Source organism: Scyliorhinus torazame, chromosome 8, assembly GCF_047496885.1.
Source record: "Scyliorhinus torazame isolate Kashiwa2021f chromosome 8, sScyTor2.1, whole genome shotgun sequence".
Taxonomy (NCBI): domain Eukaryota; kingdom Metazoa; phylum Chordata; class Chondrichthyes; order Carcharhiniformes; family Scyliorhinidae; genus Scyliorhinus; species Scyliorhinus torazame.
Genome location: NC_092714.1, coordinates 86,358,886 through 86,376,136, shown reverse-complemented (window position 1 = coordinate 86,376,136; position 17,251 = coordinate 86,358,886). Strand labels below are relative to the sequence as shown.

At 46.6% G+C, this 17,251-nt stretch overlaps 1 protein-coding gene across 1 annotated transcript in view; it reads right to left on the bottom strand.

Annotated features, from left to right (window-relative positions):
- Positions 1–17,251, bottom strand: part of LOC140428752 (cell surface glycoprotein CD200 receptor 1-B-like) — a 64,516-nt gene that overhangs the window by 19,577 nt on the left and 27,688 nt on the right. Inside the window, exons 3-4 of the mRNA XM_072515459.1 lie at positions 2,935–3,204; positions 1,262–1,312 (exon numbers count right to left, since the gene is read on the bottom strand). Of these exons, the coding sequence (XP_072371560.1) occupies positions 1,262–1,312; positions 2,935–3,204 (321 nt within the window). The remainder of the gene's footprint in view (positions 1–1,261; positions 1,313–2,934; positions 3,205–17,251) is intronic.

Sequence of the window (17,251 nt, the reverse complement as noted above, 5' to 3'; positions counted from 1 at the left end):
GACAACAATGTGAATTTAAAAAGCTTTAAAAAAGTAATTTATTGATAACCTTGCACTTCCTTAAATAAGTCCTTATTACTACAGAGCAATTAAGGGTCAGTCATCAAGATCCTTTAACGTATCAACACAAAATAACGACAAAAGGCCTTGAAACCTCCTTACCTTGCTTAAATTAACATTGTGCAATTGACAGCATAGATCAGAGTGCTAGAGCTGTCAGTCATGCATTGTTTTCCCTGCGGCACAGGTTTTTCAGTACTCTAAAGGATGTTTGGCCTCATTATATATTCTTGACTGAAAGTTCAGACCTGAACCAGCCAACACGCTTAAAAGAACTTTAACGATCGGAAACCACAAGAATGGGGTCAGAAATCTCAGAATTGTATCCTGGCCACCATTTATAAAGCTTCTCCGAGTTTCCCTGACTCTGTAAAAATCCAACCCATCATGTTTTATTATGTATTTATCATCATCCCTTAATGAACAGACAATTCCATTTTATTTTAAATGTAATGAAATATTAACAGGGCTATTTCTGATCATTTGCATGAGTACATTACCGAAGCTCAAATAATAACATTTGACTGACAATTAAACTGTTTTTCTTTTCACTACCGTTTTTCCCAGAACCCCATTCATTTTAATTGACAGAACGTTTAAAAATTAGCAAATGCATAGCATGAAATGCCGGTCTTTTAAGATGTGTCTGAGCTGTGCCCCATGTCTAAATATTTAGGTTTGCCATTGGAGCAAACAAAATGGTTTTAGAAATGTGTCTTTTATATACCCAAAAGAAGAGAATTACAAACAGTTGTGAAGGTCTGTTTTAAGTTATGCCTAATATCATTCCTGAACAAAAAAAAGTGGGAAAAATTACCTGCCTCCTGTCAGGACTTACATAAAACACCCACTTGAACATTAAAACCCTGTGGACAACAATGAGAACTAATCTGTCTGGTTAACATGATTAAAGACCAATCAATAACCCTGGCATTAGTTTTGCTCAATTCCTGACAAGAGCATTGTCAATAAAATAAAAGCTATCAGGTAAGCGCAATCATTCTGTGCAGGTTGGCTAATACCCTGCTTATTCTCGCTTCAGACTTAGTTCCATAATTTTTTTAATTTAAACCATATTGAATAGGAACTCATTTTGGATGCCAACAGTTAGGAGCAAATGCAAAACTTATGGAAATCTTTTAGAAACAAAGAAAACCTGTGTGCTATTATCTAAGGATACGTTCTTGGTAATTTGACTTACTGAATTTTATTTGCGATGTCATCATCTTGACATTTTCTTCTGTAGCCAAGGCTGTGAATGCATAAAATATAAAATTACTACAATGATTGTAGTTATTAAGTACAAGCCTGAAGCTGCCTTCTAAAAATTATGAAGAAGTGACCTGGAAATTTGGAAAAATGAAAAACATGTAAAAAAAAAATATTGTCCTGGTAAAGGTTAAAATATTTTAATCAGAAAAATAATTTCACCAGTTCTCGAAAATATAGAAAAACTTGCATTTATATTGTGCTTCTTTACAGCTCCAAAGTACTTTGCAGTCAATGGAATACTTTCCTTGTGTAATTATTGTTGCAATGTCGGAACACAACGGCCAAGTTAAAACAGTGCCATGGGATTTTACATCCACCCGTCGAGGGCAGTAGGGACTGGGCTTGCTGTAGCAGCACAACATTCCCTCAGCACTACAGTGAGAGTGTCAGCCTAGGTTTTGTGCTCAAGTCTCTAGGATGGGACCTGAATTCATAGTTTTGACTCTGTGAGAACAATTCTACCACAGAGCCATGGCTGACATTGGAGGTATGCAGTGGAATGGACATTTAATCATGTCTCAATGAAACTAGGAGTAATGAACAGAGGACATTCTTGTGAATGGATTTTTGATGCCACTACACCAGAGAAAATCTCACTTCCTGGCTGTAAATGGAAGAAATGCAACCGCCCACTAATTCTGAATAAAATGCCTTTGATAAATGTATTACATGAAAATTGCTGAAGTGTATCATCCAGATAAAATATTTTACAATTTACCTATTCACCCTGAATAGTGGTGTGATGGCTAACTGGTGTAGGATAAATGCATCCTGGCAGCTTCCTGTTTGTCATGTGTCGATAAACAAAGAATCACTCACTGGGCACCACAGACGGTCTTACCATTCAGTAAACAGAACTCCTTTCCGTTTATGTATGTTAATAGGTTAAACTTGGAAGTTTTGGAGCTGCATGATTCCATCATTTTCCCTTAGGGAAGCCAACAAGCCGGTAAAGTGAATGATCCTGCCTCTATTCTGCACGGGACATGCTACAGCTCATGAACTCTGGTGCACAACAAGAATTGTATTTGTCACCTGCCAAATGCAGGCCCTCACGATTCCATGGCATCTTCCCTCACCATTACTGACTGGAAGGATCCAGTAATTATACAGGACAATGGTGGCCTTCATTTGTTAACAATGACAGTCTGTGGGATATTCAAAGTAGCTTGTGGTGTTCTTCCGAATGTAATGCAGCTAATGGTTTGTTTCATGTAGTGCGGTCTCCAGACACACACAGTTCCTCAGGAAGTTAAGTAACGCAAACTGTATGCGCATGTGTTTCCTCCCTAAAATATGGCTCTATGCTGAAAATATAGTGTATGAGCGGGAATACGCCATGAAAATTCGCTGCCAATATATTTAAACAATAAATTGTTTACTGTAATATCTATCATTAAACATTTGCAAGAGTGAAAAGTAGAGGATTAATTTACCCAAATAGCTACAAAATTCATTATAGCCTTTCAATTTATATTCTGCTCTTTATATTATCTATGGAAAGTCTGTTGTACATGTAGCAGGAATATACTTTCAAAGCCAACCATTATATTTTCTCAATAGCAGAAGGTCCGGATTAAAAAGATTAGAATACAAACATACCAAGGGAAACAGTAAGGTTCTGAGTTGCATTAAATGCCGGGTGATTTATGATGCAGGTTTGCTTTTGTCCGGTGAAGTTGATGGGTGCATGGTAGTGACTTTCCACAGTCACGGTACCATCAACATTATCAACCAAAATCTGCGTGGAGTTTCCAAAAGTATTCTCTTTCCAGGTAATAGTTGCAGCTGGTTTACTCTTTGCTGCAATACACTGAACCTTTTTCAGCCCATTTGGTAAGGATTTGAAATTCAATGAAATAATTGGTGGAACTGTAAATAAAAGAGATCAATCTGTTTACAAATTATATGAACAATGTGGTGAGCCTAGCAATTTTATATATAAATATAAAATATAATATTGAGCATTTATTCCTGAGTAGAACACGCTTGAGTTTCAGTTTACTTTCCTAACTTGGTCTGTCAGAACAATGCCTTGTAAACTGCATTATGATCCCTGTAGACACAGACAACCTTTGAAATAGAAATTTGAATTTCCGATGACCAACACTTTTACTGTAGTAAACTAAAATCAGCATTGACCAAACATTACTTAGGGGCTGCTTTAGCACAGTGGGCTAAAACAGCTGGCTTGTAATGCAGAACAAAGCCAGCAGCGCGGTTCATTTCCCGTACCGGCCTCCCCGAACAGGCGTCGGAATGTGGCGAATAGGGGCTTTTCACAGTAACTTCATTGAAGCCTACTTGTGACAATAAGCAATTATTATATCATTATTAGTAGACAACTAATGCTGTAAACTACGGATCATATATTCCTATTTAGTTTCCGAATGTAACCAGTAACCTCATGCCAGTTTTGTACGTAATGCCACATATTAAGCAGCATTACAGTCTTTCAAGGAACCAGTCCAAAGTTATTTCCAGCTTCCAACAGGCCAGATTCTCCATTGACAGTTATTTTTCTCAGTCTTTTGAGAACATCTGAACTAATTTCCAGCATCAAAGCTCACTACCGGTGATTCCTTCTGCTGCCCAAGCCAGGCCAAGTCTTCCAGTCTCCTTTAGTTGCCATGGGTTAGGTGTCGCTTTGACCAGAGAATGTGTTCCCACCCACATTCAGCCAAGTAGCAGAGAACAGCCTTTTCGCCTCTGGTTCACAACAGCTGCCATTTCCTTGTTTCTCACTCTGTGACACCGTCCCTTTCTTTCTATCCAGGCTAAGTCAACAATAGCAAGGTCAGCTGCTTTGACTTCATGTTTAGGTGTGAAAACTGGCACTTGGCTTTCAATAGGACCTGACCTGGAACAAAGTTCCCATGGCAACCAGGTCACATTGGCTAATCGGCAGCAGAACTAGTAGGAGGTCACATAATTTATTTTACCTGCTTTGTCATAACAAATATCTGGGGTGAGATTCTCCGACCCCCCCCCGCCAGGTCGGAGAATCGCCGGGGGCTGGCGTGAATCCCCCCCCCCACCCCCGTGATTCTCCGGCCTGGATGGGCCGAAGTCCCACTGCTAGAATGCCTGTCCCGCCGGCGTGGATTAAACCACCTACCTTACCGGCGGGGCAAGGCGGCGCGGGCGGGCTCCGGGGTCCTGGGGGGGGCGCGGGGCGATCTGGCCCTGGGGGGTGCCCCCACGGTGGCCTGGCCCGCGATCGGGGCCCACCGATCTGCGGGCGGGCCTGTGCCGTGGGGGCACTCCTTTCCTTCCGCCTTCGCCACGGTCTCCACCATAGCGGAGGCGGAAGAGACTCCCTCCACAGCGCATACGCGGGGATGCTGTGAGCGGCCGCTAACGCTCCCGCGCATGCGCCGCCCGGCAATGTCATTTCCGCGCCAGCTGGCGGGGCACTTCCGCCAGCTGGCGGGGCAGAAATCAGTCCGGCGCGGGCCTAGCCCCTGAAGGTGAGGGCTCGGCCCCCCAAGATGCGGAGGATTCCGCACCCTTGGGGCGGCGCGATGCCTGACTGATTTGCACCGTTTTTGGCGCCGGTCGGCAGACATCGCGCCGATACCGGAGAATTTCGCCCCTGATCTGTTCTCAACTTTATTTGAAAGACCTCCATTCAAAATAGAATCAGGATTTGAACCGATTTCTGAAAAATAGTCAGAAAGCTTATATTGTCCTGTATGATACTCTTTCTTAGCAGCAAGACTGAAAAGTAAGCGGGGTTTTAAAAGAGAATTGACACATCAAGGCTTCTAAGCTTTGCTAATTTGAGATTTCCCAGAAAATATTTTCAAAGCAACTTTCCTTGACACATCTATCGGTGAACTCTCTGAGATTGTTCTTGGTTTCACTAAAGTACTTTCGCTTTGTTAGGCAGAAAAATATTATGTTTGTTTTCTCTCATTGTTATGTGTTAGAGAATACATTCCTGCTAATTTAGTGCCAAATGATGTGTAGTGACATCAGCAGTGTTTGTGCGGCTTTGGGCGGATCACCATTTTTGATTGTATGAGCAACACCTCTTAATAAACCACTCATTGTGTTTTAACAACATAAATCCAGAGTATGGACACCTCTATACTTTTTCTCTATGTGGCAAACAAGAAATATAACATACAGAAGCACAAAGTATATTGAGGACAGCGGCCCAAAATACTGCAAAGCTTCATTGGAATAGATAACTGAAATGGAACAATTAAGAATCGCAAAACCTTCTTTTTCTTAGGTGGTCTTCTCAGGCGATTCTTTGGAATCAAGAATGACTTGCTTCCACTCTGATAATGGTTCTTAATAAATTGCTTTAAGTTAACAGATGCAATATCAGCATCTCTAATATGGTCTGATATTAATATCTCTATTAAGGTCTTATCAGTATCTCTGTAAAAGTCTGATATCAGTTCGTCTATAAAAGTACAATATCAGTACCTCTATAATGGTCTGGTATCAGTGTCTCTATTAAGGTTCGATATCAGTATCTCTGTAAAAGTCTGATATCAGGAGCTCTATAATGGTCTGGTATCAGTATCTCTATTAAGGTCCGATTTTAGTATCTCTATTAAGGTCAGCTATTAGTACCTCTGTAAAAGCCCTATATCAGTACCTCTATAAAGGTCTGATATCTGTATCTCTATTAAGATCTGCTATTAGTACCTCTGTAAAAGTACCTCTATTAAGGTCCGATGAAAATATTTCTCCAGCGGTTGAATTGGAACAAAGACATTAATTATTTTTATGGCCTTGTTGTTCACGATATAGCTGTCTTTCGTTTTTAATTTGTTCTGTAGATGTATGAATTTGAATAACAAATACTGAAGAATGAACTTTTAAGAATTATTAAACTTGATATGAGCGGAAATTGAGCTTTGTGGCAACTGAAACACCATCTTTTATCCAATGATCCTACTTCAATTTTGTTTGGGTAATTCAGCTCACAATAGTAGCAGACACTCAGGTGTGTTGACAGACTCTCATTTGCACTAGCAGTGACTCACTCATGGTGGCAAACTATTTGCTTGTAGTGATACAGAACAAACTTGTGTTGGCAGGCAGCCTGCACACACTGGCAGACTGTACACTCATAACAACATATAACTTGATCGTATTGGCAAACAAATCTCTCGTGTTGGCATACATCTAATCCTGGTGGGTGACTCCCTAACTCATTTGCACTGGCTCGGTCTTTCAAATTGTCTGATGAAATTTGGATACGCTACTTAAGAAATATCCTGTTAGAAACCAACCAATAGGAATACAGAAAATTGTTAACGTTAATACTTCCAACAAATATTTATTTTCTTTATTTACTTATTTTTCAAAAAATATTTGTATTCTCCTTTACCACATTTGCATCCAAATTTACACCCATCAACAAACAATGAAAGGTAACAAATACAATGTCAATCCCCTGGCCAACAATTCCTTCCTCCCACCAACCCCCAAACAATCCTCAACATTGTAAATACAAACATCAAAGAAAAAGAATCAGGGGCGTCATTCTCCGACCCCCCGCCGGGTCGGAGAATGGCCGTTGGCCGCCGTGAATCCCGCCCCCGCCCCTGCCGAAGTCTCCGGTACCGGAGATTGGGCGGGGGCGGGAATCGGGCCGCACGGTTGGCGGGACCCCCCCGCTCAATTCTCCGGCCCGGATGGGCCGAAGTCCCGCCCAGAAATTGCCTGTCCCGCCGGCGTAAATCAAAGCTGGTATTTACCGGCGGGACCAGGCGGCGTGGGCGGGCTCCGGGGTCCTGGGGGGGCGCGGGGCGGTCTGACCCCGGGGGGGTGCCCCCACGGTGGCCTGGCCCGCGATCGGGGCCCACCGTTCCGCGGGCGGGCCTGTGCCGTGGGGGCACTCTTTCCCTTCCGCCTCCTCCACGGCCTCCACCATGGCGGAGGCGGAAGAGACTCTCCCCATTGCGCATGCGCGGGAAACTGTCAGCGGCCGCTGACGCTCCCGCGCATGCGCCGCATTGCCGCGCCAGCTGGCGGGGCAACAAACACCATTTCCGCCAGCTGGCGGGGCGGAAATCCCTCCGGCGCCGGCCTAGCTCCTCAATTTTGGGGCTCGGCCCCCAAAGATGCGGAGCATTCCGCACCTTTGGGCCGGCGCGATGCCCGTCTGATTGGCGCCAGTCGGCGGACATCGCGCCGTTGGGGGAGAAATTTGCCCCAGGAATCAACCATCATCCTATACATAGTCACCAACAACATACACAGTCCAACCTCCCCACCCCCCGACCCCAACCGTCCCCCCACCCCCTAATTTTTGATGTCATTCAATTCTTGAAAGTGCATGATAAACAAAGCCCTTGAATTGTAGAACTCTTCCATCCTTCCCCCCAACTCAAACTTCACTTTCTCAAGTGTTAAAAATGCCAACAGATCTCCCCGCCATGCCAGGGCACAGGGTGGAGAAACTGACCTCCACCCCAGCAGGAGTCGCCTGAATATGGCTTCCAGGGGACCCGGTTCAAGATTACCATGAAGACCTCCCTCCAATACCCCTCCAGCTTTGGACAGAACCAAAACATGTGAATGTGATTTGCGGATCCCCCCACAATGTTCACAAACATCCTCTACCCCCTCAAAGAGTCGGCTCATCCTTGCCTTTGTGAGGTGCACGCTATACCCCACCTTCAGCTGGTTCAGCCTCAACCTTGCACAAGAAGTTGAAGCATTCACCCTCCTGAGCACCTCACACCACAACCCCTCCTCCGTGCCCTCTCCCAACTCTTCCTCCCATTTTGTCTTAATCCCCCCCCAGTGGTGTCTTCTCTCCTTCCAGAATCGCCCCATAAATCGCCGACACCACCCCCCTCTCCACCATCGCCCCCCAAAAACAAATCCTTTAGTGCCCTGGTTCCCTTCTCCTCCCATCTCCAAAAACTCCCATCCCACTTCCCTGGCTCAAATTTATGATTCCCCGAAATGGCATTTCCCTTGACCCCGCCCCAGCCTAAAGTGCTGGCGCAACCGCCTCCAGATTTTCAACGTCCAACAAATATTTCTTATCTAATTTATGACTTTGTCCATGAGGATAGTATGTCAAATTCAGTGCTCATATGGCCACATATATTTAAACTACAGTAAATGTGATCTTGAATATACAAGCGGCAGGATTTTCCATTGGCTGCCGCAGAAATCGAAAACGCGATTGGGCGGAGAATCAGTTTCTACGCTGAAATCGCAGCGGACGCTGATTTGACACCAAATCGCAATTCTCCATCACCTCGCCAGCGGAATCAATGCGGTCCACAATGCACATACAGTATATTATTAGCGGGCCTGACTGGATATTCTCCGAGACCTCCGTGATTCTCCACCTCCGATGGGCTGAGTTCCCGATGGCACGGTTCACCTGTGCTTTTAAAAATTGTGAAACCGGCATCGAGGCTGATAAGGGAAGAGAGAGGAGGTAGGATAAGAAGAGGCACGACCGTGGGCTGCTGGGACGGACACTGGCCAGGCTGGCTGGGGTGGGGGGGGGGGGGGGCCTGCCACGCCAGCGGGGGAGGGGGGTGATAGGGAGATGGGCCATGTGGTCGGGTGACACCCCCCATGGGACTGGGGCGGTGTCCAGTCACAAACCGGCATGGTCGCGGCCGCAATGCAGCCGTCTTGTTGCTGCGCACCCCACTGACCACCCACCTTGGCCCCTGGTTCTGCAGAGTGACACCAGCCTTATGGGTGCCCCCACCCCCGCACCCCACGCTCTGCCACACCAACCCCACTCGGCCGCCACCAGCCAGCAGGGCATCAGGCGGCCCACTCAAAGGCAACGCCCACTGTAGCCCCTACAGGGGCGCTGAGTAGGGGTCGTGGAGTCTACCCCAGGCAAAGGCAGTGCAAGCCGACGTTACCCCTGGCATCAGGATGGGAGCCTGGGCCAGAAGCCCCCACAGTGCCGGCAAAGACTAGGAGGTGATCAGCGGGATGCATGTCCCCCTACGAGCACCAGCAGATGACAGGCTGCTCTACACAAACCGAAAGGGGTTCCTCTTGATGACCGTGCAGCTGATATGTGACCATTAGCTGCGCATCATGTACATCTGTGCCCGATACCCAGGAAGTGTGCATGACACCTTAATTCTGGCACACTCAATGATTCCTAACATGTTAGAGACACCCCTCCCCCAGCTGGGGTATTGACTCCTGGGCGATAGGGGTTATCTATTGCAGTCGTGGCTGATGACATCTTTCTGAAGACCGACGTGGAAAGCCGCAACAACACCTCCCATGCAGCGACTAGGAGCATGATCGTGCGGTGATTCGGCCTCCGGAAGATGGGGTTGAGGTGCCTGGACCGCTCTGGAGGGGCCCTCCAGTATGTCGCCCACATCATGGCGGCCTGCTGCGTCCTCCACTACATCTCACAGCAACAAAGTGACATGTTGGAGGAGGAGGATGAATGCCAGGTTTCGTCCAATGAGCAGGTTACGCGGGAGGGGGAGGGTGGACAGGACATGAAGCCCAGGCAGGCGCGGGAGGCTGCATGACGTGTGCGCCAGGACTAACGCGCACAAGATGCTCTAATCGCCTCCAGGTACACCCACTAGGGAGGGACACTGGCCAGTGGCATGGGTGCCACACCCCACCCCCTCATTCCTCACTCCCTCCCTCGGCCACCCCCTCGTCTGCAACCCACTCTGTGATACATACCTTGGGTTGATAGTAACACGGGGTCTGGTCCATGGGATGAAGGATGGTGACAACCCGCTCTGCGATGAGCTCTGGTGCTCCGCATTGCCTGACAACGTCTGACTCCTGCCCACGGTAGCACTTTCCACCGTCCACCTGGGTGATCTCTGCATGTGAGCTGCCCATTCTATCACATGGTTCCATCGGATCCCTGGGATGACGATGGTGGGGGCATTCGGGGATGGGGGTGGGTGAGGAGCCAAGGACACCCATAACTTCTCCCCATTCCCCCCTGCCCCACATGCTCTCTGAGCCCAGCCCGGACCAGCTCACCCCTCACATCAATCTGAGGCAGGTTGTGACAGGTGTTTAATGTGACAACATCTGTAAAGCTTTGTGCCCTAACCCCTACCACTAAACTCTCCCCTGCACCTGTACCAACTTAACTGGTGCCTTACAGGCCCTAACGATACATCTTGGTGGATCCCCAAATGGTACATCAGGGGTGGAGGCGGACTGCTGTGATTCCCAACCCGCATCCCTGTTGGTGGCCAATTCTGGGGCGACCGGGCCTGGATGGGCCCGGCTGCTCTTTGGGTGACTCAGGTGGCGTGGTGCCACCCTGTTCTGCCCGTTTCCCACCAGATGTGCCCGGGGCAGAAGGAGTACCCGATAGCTCCCAGGCTACTCCATGGGATTGGGTGCAAGTGGATCTATCCCCTGAGGCTAATTCAGTAACCCACCTAACCTTTTGGACACTAAGGGGCAACTCAGCATGGCCAATCCTCCGAACCTGCACAGTGGAAGGAAACCAGAGCATCCAGAGGAAACCCACGGAGAGAACGTGCAAACTCAACACAGACAATCAACAAGACTGGAATTAAACCCAAGTCCCTGGTGCTGTGAGGCACCAGTGCTAACCACTGTGCCCCCATGCCACAAGGCTGTTTGCTGTACTGGGTATCAAAAGCAAGATGCGTCCCACAGACTAATTCACCACATCCGATAACACAACTTCAGCAAATGATAGTTCTCTCTGCATTAAACACTCTGTAATATTATGTCCACAGATCCAACTGACAGCATTATCTACAGAACGCAGTAAGCAGAAGTGGTGCTTGGTAAAGTTTCACCCCTGACTTTCCATTGTGGATTTTTTGGATTGATTTGGAAGATTCCATTTTTAAGTACTTCCAAATGACAAGCTTGTGCGGCAAAACTGGTATAGTTTTGAAATGTGCATTTTTGGTTTTCTCGTTCTCTTATGTTTGTGAGAACTCAGAAGATTCATCTTGGAATCTAGTGCAGTTTCATCAGCTTTTATATGTTTAGCATATATAAGGGGTGGGATTCTCCGGTCTACAAAGCCAAAATCCCGTTCGGCGATCAGCCGGAGAGTTCATGTTGCCGGCAGAATCGGGAGCGACGCCGCTTTTGCGATGCGCCACTAGGAGTACACCGCATGTCGTATGGATGGCCTCAGGACATTACCGGAGGCCCTCCCCCCAATGCTCGACCCCTGACCGGACAAGTTCCCAACGGCTTGGGTCTCTCATGCTATTTCTTTTCGGGAATTCGGCGTGGCGGCTGCGAACTGAGTCCAGCACCGCCACAATCGGGAGAGAGCCGATTCGCGGGCGGGGGGTGGGGAGGGGGGGTGTTGGCAGGGGCTGGAACCACTGGTAGGGGGTGGTCCTGGGATGGCGAGCCTGGCCAAAGGGGGGGGCACTATTTGGCATGCCGAGTCCGCGCACGACCGCCGCCATGTTGCATGGCGCGACCGCTGCCGGCCGCCGCTATGCGCATGCATGGCCAAGGACCCTGCAATTCTCTGGCTGTATCGGCAGCTAGAGCCGGGTGCATTATGCTGCATGCCTTCTAGCCCCCCCACTAGATGGAGGATCGGTAGCTGTTTTGGGACAGTTTTCGGTCAGGATATCGTCTCCAAATCGGAGAACCAAGCCCATGGATTTTAACCTCTTTGTCCGCAATTTTCCTCATTCTCATGCGGGCAGCATGGTAGCACAAGTGGATAGCATTGTGGCTTCACAGCGCCAGGGTCCCAGGTTCGATTCCCCTCTGGGTCACTGCCTGTGCGGAGTCTGCACGTTCGCCCCGTGTCTGCGTGGGTTTCCTCCGGGTGCTCCGGTTTCCTCCCACAGTCCAAAGATGTGCAGGTTAGGTGGATTGGCCGGAATAAAATTGCCCTTAGTGAACAAAAAGGTTAGGAGGGTTTATTGGGTTATGGGGATAGGGTGGAAGTGAGGGCTTAAGTGGGTTGGTGTAGACTCAATGGGCCAAATGGCCTCTTTCTGCACTGTATGTTCTATGTTCTCCATTCATCACCTTCATGGCTGGAGCAAAGGTGGATAAATGGAGTCAATCGACAGATTGTAGAAGAACTTTGAGTGAGTGAATGGCCAACTTTTTTCTTGTGATTTGTTTTGTTGGCAACATTTACTTTATTGCAGGGTTTGCTTACAGATATTGGGCGGAATTCTCCCAAAATATTGCATCAGTTTGGGCGAGAAAACTGGTGCGAATTGCATCGGCTGTACTGGCAGAATTCCCAACGTGATCTTCCCACACCTAGTCATTGTTTTCGAGGGGGAAATGGTTTCCACTAGCACTGAGAGGGGTGGGACCTAAACACATCTGCAAGCCTGGCTTCACAGAGATCGGTGCACCGTTTGTAAAGGGCGGCCCGATCTCAGTGACAGTACAGGCAGGCCCCCCACTCCGTGCGCTAGGTGCAATGCTGCCGGACAATTGCCCCCTTTTTAAATTGCGACATCTTCAGTCTTAGTTTTTTGATCCACAGAATTAAAATCACAGCTGGTTTTATATCAGTGCCTTCCTCCAGGGCACAAATAATAAAGGTACAGATAGGTCAGTTAGATTGATTAAGGAGAGTTTTCTGAAATATAATCCCTAAACTCAATGTCCTTTTGATGTATGCACTCTCCTACAATTTCTTTGTAAAGGTTACGTACCTCTTGGTTTATTAGTAATCAACTTGTGTTATCTATAAAATGGAGACATTCTTATCTGCAAATTGCATAGCTGTTAAATTTAGATATGAAATGACATTTATTTTCCCCTGACAATTCTGAAAAGTGCCAGAAGGATGCAGTCCATTTTAGGTGTTAATTGGGATTCTAATGAAGCAATATTGAAGATGGCAGCACAGCTTTTTCTGCATTTTACTGGCTGTAGAATTAATAACCAGCAATTTGTTTCTATATTTCTCAAAGTGGTTTTGTCTTATCGCGTCTCTTTTAAAAATTATACTGTTGAAAGAATTATGATCAACTTTAACATCCATTCTTTCCAGTGGATTTTTTTTTAGGTGTATTGAACTTTCAATCTCATTATAATAACAAAGATACCATGAGGAGAGAAATATCATTGCTCACATAGAAGTACAATCAGACGAGCATACAAAGTCATTTGCAAGGCATGCGGCTAATTAAAGCCTGTGTAGCCAATTTTGCAAATGCCTCCTGTATGTTATCTGAAGACATTATCCAATGGTTTATCTTTCCAGACAAATAGGGGCCAGAGAAAATGACAGTTAATACCGAGCAGCCTGAAAAGATGATGCAGGGAGCAAATAAACCCTATTTCAAAAGCTAAGACTGCTGAGGCATTTCTGGTTAATTTCTGGAGTTTAGTTTGCTCCTTCACACCATGTGTAAGAGGTTGCAATATTCGATTGATTTACTCTGTGATAAATTTCAGGGATCAGGCAAATCATTGTGGAATATTTTTAAAATCTTTTTGGACATGAAATAACTTTGCAACATCTCTGGCGTTCCGAAGAGAATACATTGGGCGTCATTCTCCGACCCCCCGCCGGGTCGGAGAATGGCCGTTGGCCGCCGTGAATCCTGCCCCCGCCCCCGCCGAAGTCTCCGCTCCCGGAGATTGGGCGGGCGCGGGAATCCGGCCGCGCCGGTTAGCGGGAACCCCCATTGGATTCTCCGGCCCGGATGGGCCAAAGTCCCGCTGACGTAAATCAAAACTGGTATTTACCGGCGGGACCAGATGGCGTGGGCGGGCTCCGGGGTCCTGGGGGGGAGCGCGGGGCGATCTGACCCCGGGGGGTGCCCCCACGGTGGCCTGGCCCGCGATCGGGGCCCACCGATCCGCGAGCGGGCCTGTGCCGTGGGGGCACTCTTTCCCTTCCGCCTCCGCTACGGCCTCCACCATGGCGGAGGCGGAAGAGACTCTCCCCACTGTGCATGCGCGGGAAACTGACAGCGGCCGCTGACACTCCCGCGCATGCACTGGGAAACTGACAGCGGCCGCTGACGCTCCCGCGCATGCGCCGCATTTCCGCGCCAGCTGGCGGGGAAACAAACGCCATTTCCGCCAGCTGGCGGGGCGGAAATCCCTCCGGCGTCGGCCTAGCCCCTCAATGTTGGGGCTAGGCCGCCAAAGATGCGGAGCCTTCCGCACCTTTGGGCCGGCGCGATGCCCGTCTGATTTGCGCCGGCTTTGGCGCCAGTCGACGGACATCCCGCCGTTGGGGGAGAATTTCACCCATTATCTCTTTTTATATTTTTTTCCAGTTCTATATTCTGGAGGGAAAGTACTTGGAGATGAAAGCCTCCAGGTCAGAATCATGCTGTGCAACATGAGAAACAAACATATTGACATTGCACTCTAAAGAGCTGTCTATACCTGAAATGTTAACATCACAATTCTGTTAAGGATGTGGGCCAAGACTTTACTTATCAGATGCTGGCAAGCTTGCAGACTGTATCTGCATTTTCCATTCATTGCCAGCATTTGCTTTTTATTTGTACATAGTTCCCATGCATTGCAGTCACTTTATTTAGCTATTTTCATAACATTAATGGAGTAAATTTTCAGTTTTATCACCTGGCCATGATCATTTGGCGAAGGAAAGGAGGGAAATTCCAACGGGCATGATTACACAGCAGTAATGCAACAAACTGAATTGTTTTGCCATTGATATTAAAGGACAAACATCAGGCTCTGTAAGAGAGAAATGAGTCTTCATGGAAGATCCGCCTTTCTGCAATTTACTCAAGTAATGTTAAACGCCCTGATAGTAAATCTGAAATATCGTCCCATGTCTTTTCATTACTTCAAATACATTTGTTGGTCATTTAAAGGAAACAGATGTGCAGAAGGAGAAAGGAGAACAAAATTGGCACTGACTGTCGGAAAGATGAAAGAACGAACAAATCCAAAGGGTTCAGGGAGCAAAATAAGATTATCAAAAAAATAAATGCACTCATTGCTGTCAATAAAGGTTTTGGGCAACAGGCATACATTTCTAATGGGGAAATGATCTAAAACATCAACACAACCATGGCTCAGGTAGGACTGTAATGTGAGCATTGCTGGTTAGAAAAATATTCATGAGACACACAGTAGGAGACAAGGAAGGAGGAGCAGTAAATGTAAAGCAGTGTTAATCAAATATTCCATTAAATTACTAGTACTTGATAACTGCTGAAAAAAGAGATTTCTTTCGGTAAAAGGTTTTCGCCTTGAACTCATCAGGACAATTTGCAAGAATACCAATGCCAGAGGAAACAACAAATTTATACTGTCTGAGAACAGAGTGCTGATCTGTTGGCAAGTAGGCTATGATTGGTAGAGACATTGCCATGAAGAATGCACCAGTTTATGGTGACTGGCAGTTAACTTCCAGGCATTTTTTGAAATTGATACCAAGGCTGCTTGACTCTGATTGGTCAAAGCATTGCCCTGAGGAACGAACCAATGAATGGCTGTCACTTATTTTGTTTAGCTGAAAAAGGCACAATGTGTGTACATCTTCATCCAGTCTGCAAAGAGCAGGGTCCTATGTATTAATATATGTAGCTTCCAATACATGCAAATGAACCACATTGTGAGCCTGATGGACAATAGCGTCCATATATTTCTTAGGACACTGAGGATTATTCAGCAAATGTTATCCCAATACAGAAATACATCAAATGTTTATACTGTGTTTTGAGTTTTGCAAGAAAACGCTGGTTGAGTATGGATTATGAACAGCAGAAGGAGCATTCTGTTTGATACAATGTTGGAAATGTAGGCTCCAAAGATTGGCAGATCAGTTTAGAGTTAAAAATCAGAAATATACTGTTACTCCTGGGAGTATATAATAGACTACACCGGGAAGGAAATAGAAGTAATGGTAAGTAGATAAATGAGAGAAAATGCAGGAACAAGAAGGTCTTAATACTTTGTGATATTAATTTTCCAAGGATAGACTTGCCAGGTTTCTACAATATGCCCAGCATTGATTCAATAGGGTAGATATTTGTTTCAGACTGGGTGTAGAATAGTTTGGCGTGAATATTACTTGCCTCTTAACCTAAATGGTGTCCAGATCTTCCTGCATATGAACACAGAATGCTTCAGTATCTGAGGAGTCACAAATCAAGCTAAATATTGTGCAATCATTAGGAAACATCCCCATTTCTGACCATAGTATGGACCGAATGTCATTGGTGAAGCAACTGAAGATGGTTTTGCCTATGACACTCCCTGAACACCTCCTGAAGTGATGTCTTGGGACTGAGATGATTGACCTCCAATAGCCACAACCATCTTACTTTGTGCTAGGTACGAGTCCAACCAGTGGAAAGTTTTACCCATGATTTCCATTGACTCCAGTTTTTCTTGGGATCCTTGATGCCACACTCGGCCAAATGCTGATGTCAAGGACAATCACTCTGACATCACTTCTTGAGTTCAGCTCCTTTGTCCATATTCGAACCAAAACTGAAATGAGGTCAAGGGCTGAGTGGTCCTGGGGCAACCCAAACTGAACTTCTTTGAGCAGTTATTGTTGAGTAATGTGTCACTTGGTAGCATTATCAATGACATTTCCATCACTTTTCTGATGATAGAGAGTAGACTGATAGGTTGATAATTAGCTGGGTTGGATTTGTCCTGATTTTTGTGGACAGGTCAAGAGGGCATACCTGGGCAATGTTCCACATTGCCGCGTAGTTGCCAGTGTTATAGCTGTACTGTCACAACTTAGCTTGGGGCGTGGCTAATTGTGCAGTGCATGTCTTCAATACAATTGCTGGAATGTTTTCAGGTTCTGTGGCCTTTGCAGTATCCAGTGCCTTCAGCCATTTCTTGATATCATATAGAGTGCATGAAACATCATCTTTGATTAGCAGGTCAAACAGAATTAAATACTATCCGATCACCTCCCTTCATGCTTGAGTGATTTTGAAGTGGTCAGCTGGAAATTGACAGCATTCATGGG